The sequence below is a fragment of the Manacus vitellinus genome, unplaced genomic scaffold (assembly GCF_001715985.3).
Source record: "Manacus vitellinus isolate BGI_N305 unplaced genomic scaffold, ASM171598v3 scaffold_9_pilon, whole genome shotgun sequence".
In the NCBI taxonomy this organism is placed as follows: domain Eukaryota; kingdom Metazoa; phylum Chordata; class Aves; order Passeriformes; family Pipridae; genus Manacus; species Manacus vitellinus.
The window spans coordinates 6,221,936-6,240,776 of record NW_021940917.1 but is presented as its reverse complement, the minus strand read 5'-3'; the positions used below and the strand labels follow the sequence as shown (position 1 = coordinate 6,240,776).

The 18,841-nt window shown below is 35.4% G+C and overlaps 1 protein-coding gene across 10 annotated transcripts in view; it reads right to left on the bottom strand.

The window, feature by feature from the left end:
* The window catches only part of CSNK1G3 (casein kinase 1 gamma 3), a 64,756-nt gene that overhangs the window by 24,623 nt on the left and 21,292 nt on the right, over nucleotides 1-18,841 (bottom strand). For 7 of the 10 annotated variants that reach the window (XM_018086071.2, XM_008923281.4, XM_018086069.3 and 4 more), the window contains exons 4-5: nucleotides 16,005-16,045; nucleotides 8,372-8,441 (exon numbers count right to left, since the gene is read on the bottom strand). In XM_018086071.2, coding sequence (XP_017941560.1) covers nucleotides 8,372-8,441; nucleotides 16,005-16,045 — 111 coding nt within the window. Of the gene's footprint in view, nucleotides 1-7,770; nucleotides 7,827-8,371; nucleotides 8,442-16,004; nucleotides 16,046-18,841 lie in introns of those variants that run through there. The other 3 variants (XM_018086075.1, XM_018086074.1, XM_018086076.1) reach the window with 2 other exon arrangements.

Below are 18,841 nucleotides of genomic sequence, written 5' to 3'. Positions count from 1 at the left end.
TACACTACTGCCTTGAAACTGTATTTTTAATCTTCCCATGTGACAGTTCACTGGACAAAAACAAAAGACCTTAGGTAGATTTGCAGTAACAGTTATCTTTCATGGAACATCCATACTGGTACTCTGTCAAGGACACAATTCAACAAACTGCCACAAACACAAGTATTCTCTACTTAGTCTACAAAATCTGGTGTGAATCCTCTCAAAGGAAGAGATTATAAAATCCAGGGTAGTGCCATATGTGTGTTTTGACTTAAACCAAAGCAGCATATACAGAAGGGCCATACAATATCTCAAAACATAGCACTGTAATGCTCCTGAAACCACGATCATCTATGAACCATAAAACCCTAAACATGGAATGAGACACTGTATCAGCAACACGAATTCAGCACCAAAAAACTTAGACCACATTTCTTATTTGCAAAAATAAGAATATGTTTGCATAAATAAGAAATAGCAGTATAACAGTTAAATCTATTTTCAAGGAAAAAATCTTCTGTAACTAGGTATTTACATTACTAAAACAGAATTACAGATGCATTTTTATTGTCATCTTTATTAAATCAAATATCCATTTATCTAACATGAACTGTTCTGTGAACTGTATCATCAAACCTCCTTTCACAATTACAGCTATCTATTGTATGCTACAAAAACCCCACAATTAATCTCTGAAATCTCTGTGTGATGTCACAATCACCAATATAAATTTTTGCATAGAACCAGGCTTCTTATGACCAGTAATCACTGTTTCTCAGAAATATTATCATGTGAATCTATTATGCAGTTGTCATTCTTACCAGATCTCTTGCATTTATTCTAGGGGAAAAAATTAAATATAAATTGAGAAAATTCTATACATTTCCTTAAGCCAAATGTTAGAAAAGGATTAGTATAAAACAAGAAAAACTGCCAGAAACATTTTTATAGTTTTTGTGGGACTACACATGAAAAATAAATTTGCTATTATCGTCATCTTTCATTCACATAAACATAAATATTAGCATATTCACATTGATAATTGAGCAGCTCAACCTTCCTATTACAGGAATTGTATCAGCAGCAACAAACTCAAAATGGAGTCAGCTTCATCCCAAACTCACAACAAAACCATAGCAGCCATCAGTACACAGATCAACAGCACTTATGAACAGATACCTCTTCAGTCAAGAAATTCAATATTTGATTCAGTTTAAGCACTCTTACAGATAAATTCTTAAATTAAGGATAGAGTATTCTTTTTTAAGATCACCTGCAATTATTTTTATTAATCAGAGATTAAAAAAACTTCAACTAACTGCTTACTGTTTATTCCTCTACATAATGACCTCAGTCAAATTAGAACAAAAGTAATAAAGTAGGACAGTTTCACTAAAAAAATAAATAAATTAAAAACAGCTTTCAATTTAAGAGTAAAGTCTCAGTTACCTACCTAGGTGTATCTCAAAGCAAAGTTCTGAAGTTACTAATAAAATTCACTTCACATTTATACTGCATGACAGTTAGCAAGATATATAAAAATGAGACATCTCAGATACACCTGTAAGAACTCATGAAATGTAATTCATATGTCAACTGAGACTATTCTGAACTGACTTACTTGCTAACTCTGTAGCTCCCAGGTAAGACATTTTATCATTTTATCTTCCACTTCCATTGTTACTGATCATTACAAACATAATACATTTGTTTTAGAAATTAAATAATATACTAAAATCTGAAGCTCCAGTCAATTACTACTACTTTAACTAAGTACTGGGAACAGTCTATGTGCTGCAAACAGATATGTCTGCATACATATCGCATTAGAGTACTCGCAAAAAATCTTTTCAAACTCACTTCAAACCCCCAATAACCTCCATAATTCTTATCCTATAATAACAGTGTGGGCAAGATACCAATCCCAAAATATTTTGCAAATATAGAATGAGCTAAGTTATTTTTAATTGTATAAATTGAGCTACAATTTGTTTCTAGCACTACCCTAAAGGAGACTTGTTATTGAGATACTTCCTCCTGATATGGCAGAATATCAACCTAGTAAAATAAGTTACAGTCTATCAACTGAGAAAGAAATCAAGAAAACATAAAGCTGAAAATTTTGTCCTAGGAAGAGTTATAGCAAAACACAGATGTTGACACACTCTGATGAAATCAAGCTGTGCTACATTTTCATCCAGAGGCTGAAGTGAAAGGCAAGGTGGCTATGGCCGAGGAGATTAATTAAAGGTGGTATCCCATTGCCTTCTCCCAGCAACAGATCAAAAAAAAAAAATCACCCGTAATTATCTTGAATACAAAAGATAGCCTGTCTTTTAGTGCTAATATCTGCTTCACGCATTCTATATCCTGAATAGAGGTGTACAAAAAATTGCATAGGTATCACGGCACACTTGGGTCTCATATACACCAGCTAACACTGGTCTGAAGTGAAATTATATGACGAATCACAATTTTGTTACCATGAATGTTTTTGTCTTTACCTAGAAGAAAAAGCACTAAACACTGAAGTACTGAACCTCATTCTTGGCCTTCAAACCATCAAATATTTCCAACACAGAGAACAAGGAAAAAAACATAAATAGCAGCATTTAAAGCTGTGTACCTCATAACAAAGAAGCGTTCAGTCTCTAGCCTTAAGGCACTCTGCCCCTCTCAAAATCAGAAATTCAGAGTATTTCAAAGTCACATTGCTACATTCCCAAACCAAAACACAATTGTCTGGCAAATCCTGACATGCTTTAAAAGCTAAAATAAATATTCTACTGAGCTTGACTACCAAAATGGAGCAGACTCCACAGCTCTGCATCAGCAGCTGACCACCACGCACAAATGCTTTGTACTTCCCTGCCTGCAGTGCCTCAGGATTACCTACAGACCTGTTCTTACTAGCCAATATGTACAAAAGTGATCTGGTAACGTTTCTGTACCTTCCAAAATCACATTATGCCTGCACTGCAATCTTCTTCAACCACTAACCCAACAGCAACTTTTTGACTACCGCTGTACAAGTACTATGATTCTGTTGTGCCAAAGACAGGCTCTCACAACCTCAAAACCAAAAAGTATACTTTTAGATAGCAATGCAGAGCACATTAACCACATGCCTGTTGGTAGCGAATCACAAAAAGACTCACAGACAGAATGCAATACTTAGCATTCACTTCACAGTGGCCATAGCCTTTTGAAGTATAACACCTTTTTCTGTAGTACACAAATATGTATTTTATACATTTACTGGTCAATAGTCACCCTGTAAGTTTTTACAGATTTTAGAGTGGAAGTGTTAACTAGATTTCAGCTAAAAGAACATAAGTACAAAAGTTAAGAAAAATAAGATATGATTTACAATACTGAGCATCTGCCTTCTCTGAAATACTAATACAGCAGTTTGACCAGTAGGATAATCAACAGCTGAACAGATCGTTGTCTCTTTTAAAAATGGCCTCAAATGAAAGAATAAATATCTAACAGTGGATACCCCTCGTTGCTCTAGACAGGTACTATAGTAAGTCTGTTTTAACAGCACCACAGGGACAGGAGCTCTACTAAGATACCTTAAGCAGCAGAAGCTCCTGCCATTCCTTTGTTCCACTTATCAGATGAGTCAGTACAAAAGAGTCTTCATTCACTTGGAAAGACTCGCAGCCATTATGATAACCACTCCTTCATTAAGACCCGTTAGAAAAATTAGACAACAAAAAGTCGAATAGTTTTTACACTCTTCAACACATAACACATGATTTCTTTAATTTACTGACTGCTTTCTGCGAAAGGGAACTGTACCATACTGTAAATGCCTAGCTGTTAAAGAATTAAAACATTTTAAGTTTTCACCAATAAGGGCTTTTTTAACTGAAAAAAAAATCCCACATTAAAAACCTCAGTTTTACTCAGTACTTTTTTGCTGTAGTCAAATTGAGGCAGCAGTTACTGTTTACCCCTCTCCTCCTCAGCCCCTCCTAGGAAATTGAATTTAAGTACAGTTAAATTATGGGCATACCACATGAAATACACCTACAGCTCATCTTCTAATTGTACAAAGAAAGACTGATAGTATAAAAGATGAATTCAGAAATCAATAAAAAATACAAAACTGTTTTCTATTAATTCCAAAAGTCTCAGTGCAATTTCAGGTAAGAATTCAGCAATAGTTTTATTTGTAGTACTGCGCTTTTGGTAACATATCAGTTTTCCTTACAATTCATACTCGAATATTCAAGAAAATACACATTTAACAAATTTTATTAGAAGATATTTTAAATTCCATCAGTATGCCGCTCATTCAGTTGGCTAGAAATTTCTACATACTGACTGTATGATCTCAAACTTCAGGAGGAAAACATGCTCATAGCTACTGAATGACAACATTATGTCAGAAAAGAAAAAAGCTAAAGGAAAGCTAAATAATGATGAGACTAAGATGAGCCACATCTTCAGACTAATTTAAGAACTATTTTTAATAAGTTTTAGGTCTATTTGCGTGAATAATTAATAACATTTCAAAAAAAACCCAAAAGTACATAAAATGTTTCCTGTTTAGGAAAGATTCTTCACTTTTCTTTTTCCTGACAAACACCTACAAGATACTGCACATTCACAGGCACATCAATAAAAAGTTCATCATTCATGGCTGGGCTTCGCGAACAAAGATTTAGGAAAGGCTCTATCCACATTTGTTACAAGCACGCTGGTGGCTAACAAGGCCAATGCAAGACAGACATATCCGATTGCAAAAGGTACAACAGAAAGACTCCTTAGGAGGTATAACTCCTTAGGAGGTATAATCAATAAAAAGTATATTTAAGAGTAAAGGTAAACCTTCTTTATGAGCAGATTCTCTGCAAAGGAATACATTGAAATGTTAATAATTATCCATGCAAGTCAAGAGCACTTTTTATTAAATACAAAGAATTAATACAGTTTAAAAGTCCTGTATATAAAAACTGCATATCTATCATATTTTATGTCTATTTTTTCCCTTATTCTCTCAGAGAGAGATCCCTCCAAATTTTTTTCCATTCAAGCATGTCTTCCATCCTCATGGCATTCAAAACAGAGAAAAGTAAGATTCTTTCCAAAGAAATTAATAAAATATATTAAAAAAAAAAATCTAAGCCACGAGGTCACTAGAAAAGAAAGAAAAAGGGATATTATAAGAATAAATAGATTTGCAGTAGACAAATACTGGCTTGAGACAAGGGAATACCAAGAAAACATACAATTTCAAAATGCTACTTCTTCCTCCTCTTCAAGGAGGTCCACAAGATCAGAGGAAGCACAAAGGAGTTCTGTTGAAAATGGAAGGTAAAATAACCTGTAATCCTAATAACAGTTTCATTATTTGCTTTCAGGGAGATACTGCAGGAAAACAACCTCATTTTCTTCCAGAACTATTCATTGCCATGTTAATGCCACTCCCTCCTCCCCATGCCATCTCCAAACACGGTGGGATTTCACAGGGGCTACAGGAATTTTATCCCTTAAGCATCAGGTTATTTCACACTAAGCACAAGTCAATTTGCAGCATAAACTGAGAATTCAGAAAATAATGGTTCTGCTTACAAGAGTGGGAAAGAAAGGGAGTACTACTCCCTTTTCTCCAGTTGCTTCTGAAACTGTAGTAGTCACTTGTTATTAATATACATGAATACATGTAAACATGAGAAGGGGAAGCACAGTTCTGTACAATTAAATGCAAAATACCCAGTCCACACAGTTATAAAGCTATCAACCAAACTACAAAAAGGTTGTCTGAATAAACAAAAACTACTAAGGAAAAGATTACTTCATTGTAATTAAGAAAGTCTGCAAATGTGGATTTTTAGGGACTTAAAAGCCAGAAGGCTTCAGACAATTGTGACTGCTAGTGTGGTGAGTAATTATGTACCAGAGAAGCCTCCCATCTGCTCACAATTACTATACTTGAAATTTCTTCCAGCAGTAAAAACTACTTTTATACCTCCTACGATAGACTCTTCTGCAACTTGCACACTGAAGATCACTTCCTTTAATCTACTCTTGCTCTGACAAAAGTACAGCACTGCCCGTAAGGCAACACTGTCCTCATGGATAGATCTAGCACAAGATTTTTTAATATCTCATGTTCTAGGAAGGATTAGCTGCTTCCTGAATTTATCACTTGGTCCACCAATTTTCCAACACTATGTTTTGCAACTGTTCATGTGACAAAATTTCTTAAATCCATGTTTGATAGTAAACAAGCATCTTATGGAAAATTAGTAAACCAACTGCCACAGATTACATGAGAACAGAAAATACATAATACTGCAACTTTTTTTCTTGAAGAATCTTAGACTGCTTAACTTCCTGGGCTTGAGGACCCAACTCCTGCAAAGATGGAAAAAGAGACTGCTGCAGCAAGGTAAGGAATCAGCAATTTTTTCAACTTCTAAGTAGAAGATAGGAAAAAGAATATTTCTTCTCAGTGAGCCTTTACCACAAGCCTCAAGTGTGTACCTGAGAAAGGCTGAGAAAGGAGCTTTCAGGGTTCTGTATGTGCTGGGGCAGGCTTTCACTTTTGAATAAAAGCAGGTTACTGCAAAAACAGAGGACGTCTAAGACAAGGTTCTTCATAAATATTGATGAAGCTCAGTAAGTCACCAGCTTTATCTTTATCTTACTTTATTCAGTAAACAAAAAGGTATACAAAGTTACATTCACTAAGACATTTTTTTACCCAAGAAATATTCCCATTAGGGTTCCTACCTCTGAGAAGCACTGCCTAATTTCTGAAGTCTGAACTAGAAATTACAGCTTTATTCTTACCTCCAGTACACAGCTCCTTTCCAATTTTAGATAGTTACACCTTGGTTTTCACAGCTTGGTACAGTCCCTAACTTGTGGGTTGCCATTACCCATTAGTTAAGTACTTAGGATCTCAGCTTTGCACTTATTAGCTATTTCACTAGTCTATCTAGGGTATGCTGACAATTTATAACTAAAAAAAGAACACCCAGACATCATATTCTGATGACATTCTCCAATTAGCAAGCATTTAAGACTCAACATTTTGACTAGCCATCTGCAATTTTATCTTCCATCTATGAAGAGGAATAGACCACGTCATGTCTTGCAAAGAGCTGTCTCTAAAGATTCCTGGTTGCAAAGCATTCATCCTTAGAGCATCAAAAAAATTTTCTATATCAATTGAACATATTAGAAGGTAGGTTTCACCAGAGAAAGCCTTTAAAGAACATAAAAAAATGTTGAAAGCTACTAAATTAGAGAAACCCTATCCAGGCCACTGCAGCAATGAACATACGATCCTGAATTTTAAGTAAAAAAGTGAAAGTGGTATTTAAAAAGTATTAAAAGTCATTATAATGCACACACATTCAAGGCAACAAAATGAAAGTGGTATTCCCTGACTTTCAGACATGACTTTTAATCTTAAATAGCATTTTATACCAGTTTAAGCATAACTAAAATCAGTCACAAAATGCAGGCTGCCTTTGCTAAAAAAACCACCTGAGCATGCATGTAAAAAGCCAGTTAGTAGCCCATTTATACTATAAACTTCTATAGTAGTAAAAAATGGGAAAATATCTAACTACATGACCTACTCTAGGAATTAAAGGAACATTTTCAAGGAAAAGATATAAGGTTTTTTTCCTAGGTTATAACTGATTTAGAGAATATCTGCACTCACTTTCCTAGTTTAAGAAGCTTCACATCTTGCTAACTAATTATATGCAGTTTTGTGAAAGGCACAAAAATATGTGAGAAGTTTTAGGTATTGCTCACCTATAAAAGCAAAAGGTGACAATTGGATCATTCAGGCGACCATCATAAGAGTACTTCTGGGTATAAAAGCACCAAGGGGAGCGAAATGAGAAATTCAAATATTAAACTGCATTTAAACTTTTTACAGAAGTATCTAAGAGGTTTAAAACTAGCAAGCAGCAATATATACTGTACCAACGAAAGTGAAGTAAAGCTAACTTGAGTCTGAAGCTATTGAAGTATCACAGCAACTTTAAATAAAAATATGTGATTAGTAATCAGCAGTTTGGAGATCTGCAGTGTTTATTCAAAGAGAATGCACTGGGAATAGTCTCAGACTACTTAGTTTAAGGCATACCCATATGCAGACAAACGCTGTGACAGCCAAGGTTCATTAAATAGTCAGGATTCCATAAACACATTTTAAATTAAAGAATAGAACAAAAATGTGTTACAACACTTGAAAAAAATTATACATTAATCCACTCACTCATGGGGCTTCTTTCTGCTTTAAGTAACTAAGAACACTTTATAAAGTAGATTTATACCCTAAATCCAAAAACTTCTGTCAAAAATTGAGTCTGGATTACATTACAGTAAAATGCGTAACACTCCTTTTTACCTCCAGATCCTAGCTGCTTGTAGAATCTGTATTCCAAATGTAGCTGTGGTGCTCTCGACTTCATTGGCTCCTGATTTAAAAACAAAAACAACATTTAAAATAAAGCCTAAAAACTAATATACTAACTTACTACCAGCCAAACTAGCCCTGCTGTTTTCAAGCCACGTAGAAAGTTTGAATGTTTTTTCCAAAATTACTGGTAATTAAGAAACCAAGAAAATGAAGCCTCCCTCGGGTGACACTAGTGCATAAAGGGCCAATTATAACTTGCATGGCTCCACTGGACCGGCGTCCAACATGCAAACCAAAGCACAGACCCACAATGGAATACCTAAAAAATAGCATGGCACTCCAAAGCATGTACATGTTATGACTTGCAGTTCTCAAAAACTGACATTGATATGCAACTTAACAGCTTGAAAAGACTCTCCAAAAACCTATTCCACAACAAATGTATCCTTATTAAAAAATGTTTTATCCTAGGATCTTAACAAAAAATACCGAGTCCTTTCACCAAATAGTAACAAGCTTAGCAGAAACTGAGTATCACCATCCTAAACTATAAATCCAAAATAAAGAAAAGCCCCAGAATAAGTTTGTAGTTTAAATCTTGCCTTTTTAAACATAATTTATGTACACTAATGAAATCTTAGTTCTGTGTTCGACATGCTAGCATGTCAAGTCTTATAGATCAGCACTCCTAGGATGAAGCACAGGAACACACAAATAACCTAAATGAAAGCCCTAACTTCTTGAGTATCTCCCTTTGCAAATTAAAGGTACTTTACCACAAGATTCTTGAAGTAATTTCCTAAGGCATCTTTTGTTTAGTTTCTTGTGATATGTAACACAGTCTTAAGGTTAAGCTGAGCCAGGGGAGATTTAGGTTGGACATTAAGAAGAATTTCTTTACTGAAAGGGTGATTAGATATTGGAACAGGCTGCCCAGGACTGGATGTGGCACTTATTGCCAGGGTCTAGTTGACATGGAGGTGTTCGCTCATAGGTTGGACTGAGTCTCAACAGTCTTTTCCAATCTAATTGATTCTGTGATCTTCCAATGCACCAGTGATAATTTGGACATTATCTGTGCATTACATTACACAATCTGTTACTACTAGAACTGCAGCACATACTTGGTAAGTCTTTTAATATAGCTAGCAGCAATAACTGATAATGCCGGATGTCAATTTTCTGGAAAAGTTTGGGCAAGGTGCTCATCATTTTCCTCACACAATCTTCTCCAGAAGCTATGAGTTTATCGACCTGTGTTGTTTCCTAATGTCATATCCAGGGCATAAGAACTATGAGCTCATGTGCAATCATGAGAAACTTAGTCCTCTTTCTCAACCCATCTCATTCAAACACTCTGGTGTTTCCAATTCCTGTCAAAGTCCCTGTCAGTAAATCGATGTTGCCAGGATGCCAAAGGTTGATGCCTAAAAGTAAAGAAAGACCAATGTAACAGGTTCTGCAAAAAAGAAATAGAATTTACTATATGCTTTTTATGCTTCAGAGCATTCATCATAGCTGAACACTGTCATCCTTTCCAAAGAAGTGAGAAAGAACTCTCTAAAAAAGACAGTGTTTATCCTTCAAAAAATTAATTACTAAGCAAGACTACCTGGGCCTCCAGACAATTCTAGTTAAAATTCATGAGAAGCACACATGAAATTTATGATCAAGTATTGAAGACAGATATTCTCAAACAAAACTCTTTACTGTAAACGTGAGCCTAAGCAAATCAGTGCAACAATCAACCTTTAGTACTCAGCTTTCAGAGGTATGAGTAAATCCATTATAATGCATCTATTTAAACATTTTAACCGTTCACAAAACTACGCAAATTTAGCTACTAGTTTGCCTGCAGCAGTGTTATAAAAGTCTGTTAGTTATAAAATAAATCACTCTCTACATAGTGTCTAATTAAAAGCTGTGATTCTGCCTGCTATAAGGAAAATATTTTATTCCACAAAACTCTGCATGTCTGCTGATTATAATAACACAAGACACTGGTTTAATTAAGTTTAACTTTGTTCAATTATACAGTTTTGCCTCAATCGATAGTACGTTAACAACTTAATAGCCTCTCAATGCTGTAAGATGGTCCCATAAAAAGGATGAAAAATAGTTTGTATGTATTAAATTTACAAGAATAAATGTACACAAAAAGTTGTTTTAGGGAAAAGAAACACCTTCCAGTTTTTGACACACACATCTACTTCTTCATGAGCACTGTGTGTTCTGGTCATCTGCAGGAAACAGTCCTGATAAGCCTCCAGAAGGCAATGTTCTCAAACAGTCAAGCAAGTCTACTTGACAACTACATAACAGTCAAAGACTAAAGTTAAACTTTGAGGGACAATTAAATAATTTTACTCCCTGTAGTGAAGGGGAACAAAATGTGGTAATATGTACTTGCATTCCATTTACTAGATGGCAGCCTTTAGGAATTGCCTTATTTTTGTAAGGACGTTTAGATATCTTCCTGTAACTCCAGACATGCAAAAGAAATACATCAACTTGTTCAACAAAACATGTGAAAGGGCAAGCATGATAAGCTCTTCACCTACAATTTTCTTTTCTACAAGAATAAAAAAAGAAATGGCAAAACACGATTCTTTATTTTCATTAGTGTTTTGGTACATTTCGGCATGTAAAAATAAGCTTGGGAACACATAACTCTTCAAATATCATGTTAATCTCAGAGGACTTTGAAGTCAATTTCTCTGCTTACCAAAAGAAACTAGTGTATTTTGTTTTACTTACATAAACTCAGGTCTTCACTAAAGTATCCTGAAAGAACTGTTCTGAGATTTGCAATGTTTCTGTAAATGACCTTCCCTACACTGCTTTTATATTCAACTCTAATTATTTCAAAGCTTCAGTATTAAAACCTAGACACCTTCTTTTCTCTGCAAAAGATCATTTCTCTCTTAACAAGGGACACGGGATCTTGCTCCCATCAAAGAATCAATGGGCAGTTTACTAAGCCCCAGTTACCTGAGCAACAGAAACAACAGCTCCTCAGTTTATCAGACAGGGTCTTCTGAGCCAAGTTTTTTCCTTCCTATTTTTCTTTTGTGGGATGTTTATATGTTCAAATAAAAGGATAAAGACACCTGAAATGTGAAATCTGTTTCAAGTCCATGATGTATTTTTTCACAACTATTTTTGTCCCAAATACTTAGGATAAATTACTATACCATTTTGAAGACGTCACTGCCCTTCTAAAGGGCTCTGCAAAAGCAGTGTACTTGAACTGTAAGGTCTGAAGTTTTCGAGAACTCTGATAACCCAAAGCACAATATCAATAATCAGCTTTTCATGTTTTTAAGTCAGTCAGTGGGAACTCCTGCTCAGTATATGGGCATACACATGGGCATACACATGGGCATACACATGGGCATACACATGGGCATACACATGGGCATACACATGGGCATACACTGGGAACTACTGCTCAGACTCTCTGCCTCACACTTCCATAAGCAATGGCAAACAAAAACTATTTTCAGGTAAAAAATTCTTTTGTTACAGGAAAAGACCAGTCTCTTAAACAGACATGCACTAGGATTTAGATTTACTACAACCTCCTAAAGAGATGCTGAAAAGTATCATTCTAGACTGTGGTAATTTCCTTGAAACCAAAAAAAGGAGGAAGAAAGCATTCTAATCTTGAAACCAAGTGCAATCTTCTTTCCAAACACACCTCACTTATTTTAGCAATTCAAATCTTAACAGCGGACTAATGAATCAGTGCCTTAAAGATTACAGTTTAAAGGCAGCAATGACTACTTTGTAACTTGCTATCTTTCACACAAAGAAAGAAAAACTGACTTATTTCCAGAAGCAGCTCTGTGGAGGACCAGGTATAACCATGTTTCGTCTCAAACATTGTGACCGTTATAACAGAAAAAGTGTCATTGGAAGAGAGGGCCCCATGGAGGTGGGGCAGCGCTGTTCTGAGCCACCTTCCTGCTCTCCCTGAGACTTGTGCTCAGTCCCGCGCCTCAAGTCACTCCCCGGAGAAGGGCTTAAAGGGCTGGCTGTGCATGCATGAACTAAACGGCAGGAAAGGTCTAGTTTGCACAAGAGCCTGCACAATGTTAAGTATAAAAGGAGTCAGACTGGCCCCTCTCACTCTCTTTCTCATTTTGTCATGCTATCCCAGCTCCAGACCATCCACACAGCAGGACCAACACAGAATCTACAGACAAGTGAATTTCTTTTTTCTCTCTCTTTTCCACCTTTATTTCTCTCCTCCCTTGCTTTGCATGGGAAAAGCACAGCTATCATATTCTACCCCATACTGAAGTTTGTTGTGGGAGTGGTGAGTTGTGGAAGTGTGCTGTGGGTCAGTAGCCAGCACCTCTGAGAACTGAAATGGAGTGTTGTGGTTTGTGAGCCAGCACGTTTGAGAAGTTTGCTGTGGGAGTTGAGAGCTTATTGAAGTGTACTGTACAAAATTAGGGGCTTGTTAGCCACCGCTTTTAAGAAAAGTATTGTAAGAATTTAAGGGCTTGTTAGCCAACACCTTTGGAGTCGAAGCAGTGGGCTGGTTGCCAGAATTAAGGCAACTGTACAATGAAGCACAAGAGCTCCCTGACACATGACCTGGTGTCTTTGTTCAGCCCAACAAGGATTAACAGTAAACATCCTAGCCCCTACTGGTGGATCATGACAAGCTCAAGCAGAAGTTGTTTCTTTTAGTTGGTATTTTTTTAGTGTTTAAGTGTCCTGCAGAGGAGGTAAGTTCGGGCAATGGAGAAACCTGTCGAAGGGAGAAAAGAATGAAGGAGAGAAAAAAGCTGAATAGGAGGTTTAAGTCAAATACAGGGTCATGTAATAAAAGTAGTGAATCTAACAATAAATAAAGAAGTGAGCAGGAAAGGTAGGGTTCATATATACCAAATAGTTACTGCTAAAGGACTACCCAACCATAAGAAATCAATTTGTATACTAATAGATCAGCAGAAACATACAAACACCACTACACAGTGCACAACTGATAAATTCCAGCTCTTAAGAGTCTCATTCTAGTTCTTAAAATAGTCTATTCTAACCTAACTTGAGTATCTCCCCAACCAGAACAGACCATAATGAAAGAAGCCGGATTAAGAGTAAGATTCTGGAACTGTAGCTGTTTTACCACAATAAATAATGTATTTACATATTAACATTATACATTAAAATGCATACACTGTATGACCCTTGGGCCACACATAGAAAAAATTATAAACTATTTTGTTACGCAAGTCCTGAAGTTGCCACAAGCATCATTAAAAGGAACATTCTTGTATTATTTCATCCATGAGGGAAATATTAATTCAACACAATGAAAAGGTTAAGTCAAAACAGTCAAACGCTTACTTTAACATTAGAAGTACTCCTGAAAGCTGCTGTATAAACCCAGAGAAACCCACACAGTCCTCCTGTACTGGTATATAAGGTTACCATTGATACACAAAACATCAGGTATAGGACATGTCTTGCTGCTCACAAGACAACAGTAGGTCAACAATGGAATGCTACCACAAGGAATTCAAACACAATTTTACGATACAGCTGGAGAGATTATCACAACCATACCTGCCAAGAGTAACTGCTCAAACTGTAATACATACACAATTGAAGTAACCCCATTCAAGAAGGCTAAAGTTGAACTACAACAGATGCAAAACTGAGAGGAAATTAAGTGTGCTTCATTTAGGATAACAAAACAAAGACTAGGCATAGGCTTAACGACTGCTTTCAAAGCACAGAACTAGTAAGTGCCAGAGAAAAACTCTAAGGTTTACATTTCAAAAGGGCAAGGATGGTGTGCCTCGAGCAAGTACAACCTACCTAACTGTTAGAATAAAGTCCTGGCACTGCCTCAAATAGGAGAAACAGAGTAAGTGCAAAATCCAACTAAATCCTACAGTTTGATGCAGTGCTTTTAAAAGACTGAATCTTGTGACCAAATCCTTTCCAATTTGGAAACAAGTTTAAAAGATCTGAAAGTTATACTGAAATAAAGCAAACCATGGAGAACCATATTAAAAGAACCCACTAGTTCTACTGGCTAATAAATGTATTTTTGTCTTACAATGATGATGCAAACTCCAGTGTTGATTTTCACTATGATTCCTTCCATCTGCTTTTTATTGCAAAGATACTACAGCCTTTCACAAGCTAAGGTAAGAGGACAATTCCAAAAGTTAACTTCATATTCAGAGTTCTTTAAGCAGTAGTAGTAAATTACACACATGTTTTACTATACTGGTTCTTTTGTGACTTTAAGTTACACAAAAAAGTTACTTCAAGCTTTTTGATCAGCTGGAAACAAACAGCTATAAGATTGAGCTATTGGGAAACCAATACAGTAAGTGTTGCTACTGAACAGTATCTTTTGACAATTGAAATGGGTTTAAATGGTAGCCAAGTTTACTAAGTTACATATAATAAAAACGGTTTTACCAAAACTGATCAGATTAAAAAAGTTCTCTTGCTCTACATCAAGTAACTAGTGTTCTAAAAAAAAATCACTGTCTTGCAACATATTTCTAAGTACGCTTTGTAGTAAACTGGCTTTAGCTAGAAGAATTCTCAAACTATTTTCAAGTTGCACTGGATGTACAGAATAAGTTCAAGAAACATTAAAACAAAATGAGTTTTAATCTGATATAATGCATAATAACTCTCAAAACTGTATCCAATGTTGCTATTTCAAACCATAACTTGTATGTTTTTAAAACTTTAACTACTCCCAAAGTAAATATTTTACTAAGCAAGGACAGTGACAGGAGTATTTTTCAGAAGCTTATTATGTTTGTAATGATTTTTAGATTTCTCATCTAAAGCCATGCATTTCTGTTTCCACATACCTTTCACTTTATGAGACCATACTGTACTAAAAAAGTTCTGTTCTACTGCAGCAACAAGAAATTAACTGGAGTCCTAAAATTCCTTCAGTGATAAAAAGTAAATAACTGAATTTCATCGTCAAATACTTTGGTTATGAAAACAGTAATTTACCAAGAAGTTTAAAGTATCCAAAAGCAAACTATGACATTACAAGAGTAGTTCTGATGAAAGATTGAGAAAAGCAGAACAAGAATACATTAACAAAACACCCAAATTTACCACGTTTCCAAGTGAAAGAAACATTACACAACATTGCAAATAAAACGTGTCCACCAAAAGTGATGTGCAAATACCAACAGATAAAGAGGAAAACTGTTTGGAGCAGGAGTAAGGGCATTAAATTACATGCAGTCTGCAGAATTGCTGGAGTTTCTCTCTAGTCACTTGATGTCAGATTCACATTTAATTTGTTGTTCCTCTACTTATTGGACAACAAAGGAATCTACTAAGATGACTGTCAAGTGTATCCTTGAAGCAGCTGTAAATCATCAGACTTTGCAAACACAGATTTAGCCTTGAGAACAGTGACAGCAATTAAACACTGGTTTTATTCAATATGACCAACATATACAATTACATCTATCACTGACTGCTTTTATCTATTTCGATGAAATCATACAAGAGTATTCAAGATTTCCATTAAAGAAATCAAATTATTATATATATGAAAGGAAAAATTTGATTAGTTTTTCATCCCAAATCCTTTAAAAAAATATTAACTTACCAGTTTAATTGCCACATAGTCATTTGTGTATAAATTTTTTCCTTGAAAAAAGAATAAAAACAAGAACGTGAGACATTGGCTTTTCTGTTAAAGTAAAATGCCATTTAAACATCAAGAAAGTCTTTGAAACATTTTCATCTAAGGTGCTAGGTGTTCTGGTAGTGACTTAAGAAATGTAGCTTTATTAGTCTAATACCACAGAGAGAACTTTTTTCTTGAACAGTGTAAGAAGTGGCAATTTCACTGAGAGTTTCAGCTATGTCAGTAAGTTTGTAAAATTTTTATGTACGAAAAAAAGTTTGAAAATTGATAAATTACTATAAATGGAATGTGATACTCCATGTTTTCATTTTTATTGCTATTTGAAACTTACTTTAGTATTGTCATATGATTTTGAAACACCAAAGTTCAAATTAATTAGGACTTTTCCTTTCCTCAGTTCTGTAATTTACTAAGCGAGAAGTTAGGACAAGACAAGAACATTACTGATATGCTTACTCCATTTTGAAAATGCATTTGCTGCTTTAAAAATGATTCTTTAACTGGATAAGCATATTTCAACAAGCACTAATTCAAATGGTATGCAAAGATTAAAATGCTATAACAAGCTTTATAGGTGTAAAATTAAAAACAGCAAATAAAGGAAAAAGTAAGGTGTCACTTCCAGCACTTTTTGTTTCTTTACAGCCTTCAAATGCATTTAGTATATATTATTTTTAATGGCAATTCTACTTTTTTTCTCTGTAATATTACTCAGGTCTGAATTTGCCATGTTAAGCTCAATTTTGTTAAATAAATCAAACAGGGAAGAGACATGGACCAAGATAAAAAAGTTCCTTGTAAAGACAGTTACACAGAATCACAGTCACAGAATTTCTGAGCTGGAAGGGACCCACAAGGATTATCAAGTCCAACTCTTACATGAATGGTCCGTGTAGGGATTGAACCTGCCTTGGTGTTATCAACACCATCCTCTAATCGAGTTGCACCGATAGTCAAAAACTACAATTTCAGGTCTGACTCTTATTTTAAAAAATAGAGTACTCTTGTAAAGCTGAAACAAGACACAACAATATCACATCTGTTAAGAGATCAACTTTACCAAAAGCAAGTTACCTGAGGGCTGCACAGTAACAGACACATAATCAATATGAGCAGCATGCCTTAACTGGACCACAATATGGTGTGTAATTCCAAGACCTTTCCAGGGACTAGAGTAGAAACACAGGCATCTTAAATGGTTCTCTCTTATCTCATGATCATTTCAGTTACATTTTTGTTAAAAAGCGTACTTTGTTTGAAGTGGCCTCTGTGTCTCTGCACGGTATTACACTCCATAAGATACTCACAGAAACTCTTGCAGGAGCCCTGCTCACTCTACCTATTAGATATATAAATCAGCTACTTGGAGTAGGTAACAAATCCAGTTACAGTTAAGTAACTGGATACAGGGTTACAGTAGCCAGATGCTGTAATGACACATGTATTCTCAAGTAACATCAGAAGGTACCTTAACTTTCTATATGGTGAATCAAGACAATTGTCGCTTTAAAATATGGCAAAGAGCAGATTTGACACCCCTGTTGATCTGTCTCTAAACACACAACAGGTACTGAGTAATACATCACAATAGCAACAAGCTTTCTGTTACTAATCCATCAGTTTATCTTAACTATAACTCAGAAGACCCTTAAAATTAACAGCCCAATATTCAAAACAACTTAGTCTTTTTCAAGGTTGCAAATCACAGTCATTTGCTACATTTTTATTGCTACCATTTGGATCCACAAGTCACTACTGAAGTCTGACAGTTGCTTTCTTGTCAAGAGGAAGAACTACAACAGCTACCAATTCATAACTGAATTTCTGTCTCCTGAGCACAACTTCACCGCTCTAACAACTTTATTCCTCCTTCAAGTATCTCAGATTTGACCTTAAACACATGCTCAAATATTCCCATTTGCATAAGTATACGAAACAAAGTGCTTGTGTGCATCTTTGTAGAAAAGGTGCCCACTAAATACTTGCTACTGTAGCAACACAAATGAAAAAAAATAACAAACAAATCAGAATCTATAATACCAATCTTAACTCCTGCTTTCAGTAACTTACATTTAAAACATCTTACCTCACAAATAATAATAAATAAGAATTTGGCAGCACTTACGAGTATAGAGGCCATGTTGCTGAGAACACAGCTGCACTGGGCAGGACACGTCTCCAGGATGAAGAACCACCACCTCCCTAAGATCTGCTCTATGGTGAACTTGCCACCGGCTGCCGTAAGAGAGGAGCCCCGAAGAGGAGATACAAGGACTCCCTGAAACTTCTAGTATATATGCAAAACCCACAGACACTAAAATGAGAAAGGCTGCCCTTGTCCTGGTGACTGCTGCAGGACAGTACACTGCCCTATTATCTTCCTCCTATTTCTTTTACTTCCTTGTTCTATTTTATTTCAGTACTGTCAGACTATGTGTTAGCTAAATTAATATTGTATTTAAAATGAAAGATTATTTCACTCTGTACCTGCTGCAAACAAATGAGTTAATCTGATATTAATTTTTAATTAACTCTGTATGCTGTGACCAAGATGAGAGACAGGAAAAAATTAACTTTATTAGTTTGTAGTTACCTTTATGTAATACTAATTCTTCTGGTTTGATTTAGTTCACGAAGAGGTTTGAAACAAAAATTATCATTCAAAGCCAGTATACAAAAGTTATGGAAGACTGAAAGACAGAGTTTCAGCTTGACTTGTGGACTGCAAAGGCACATATGTACCAATGTAAAGGTCAAAATGTATCAATCTTGTTTAACTATTACTAGAAATAACA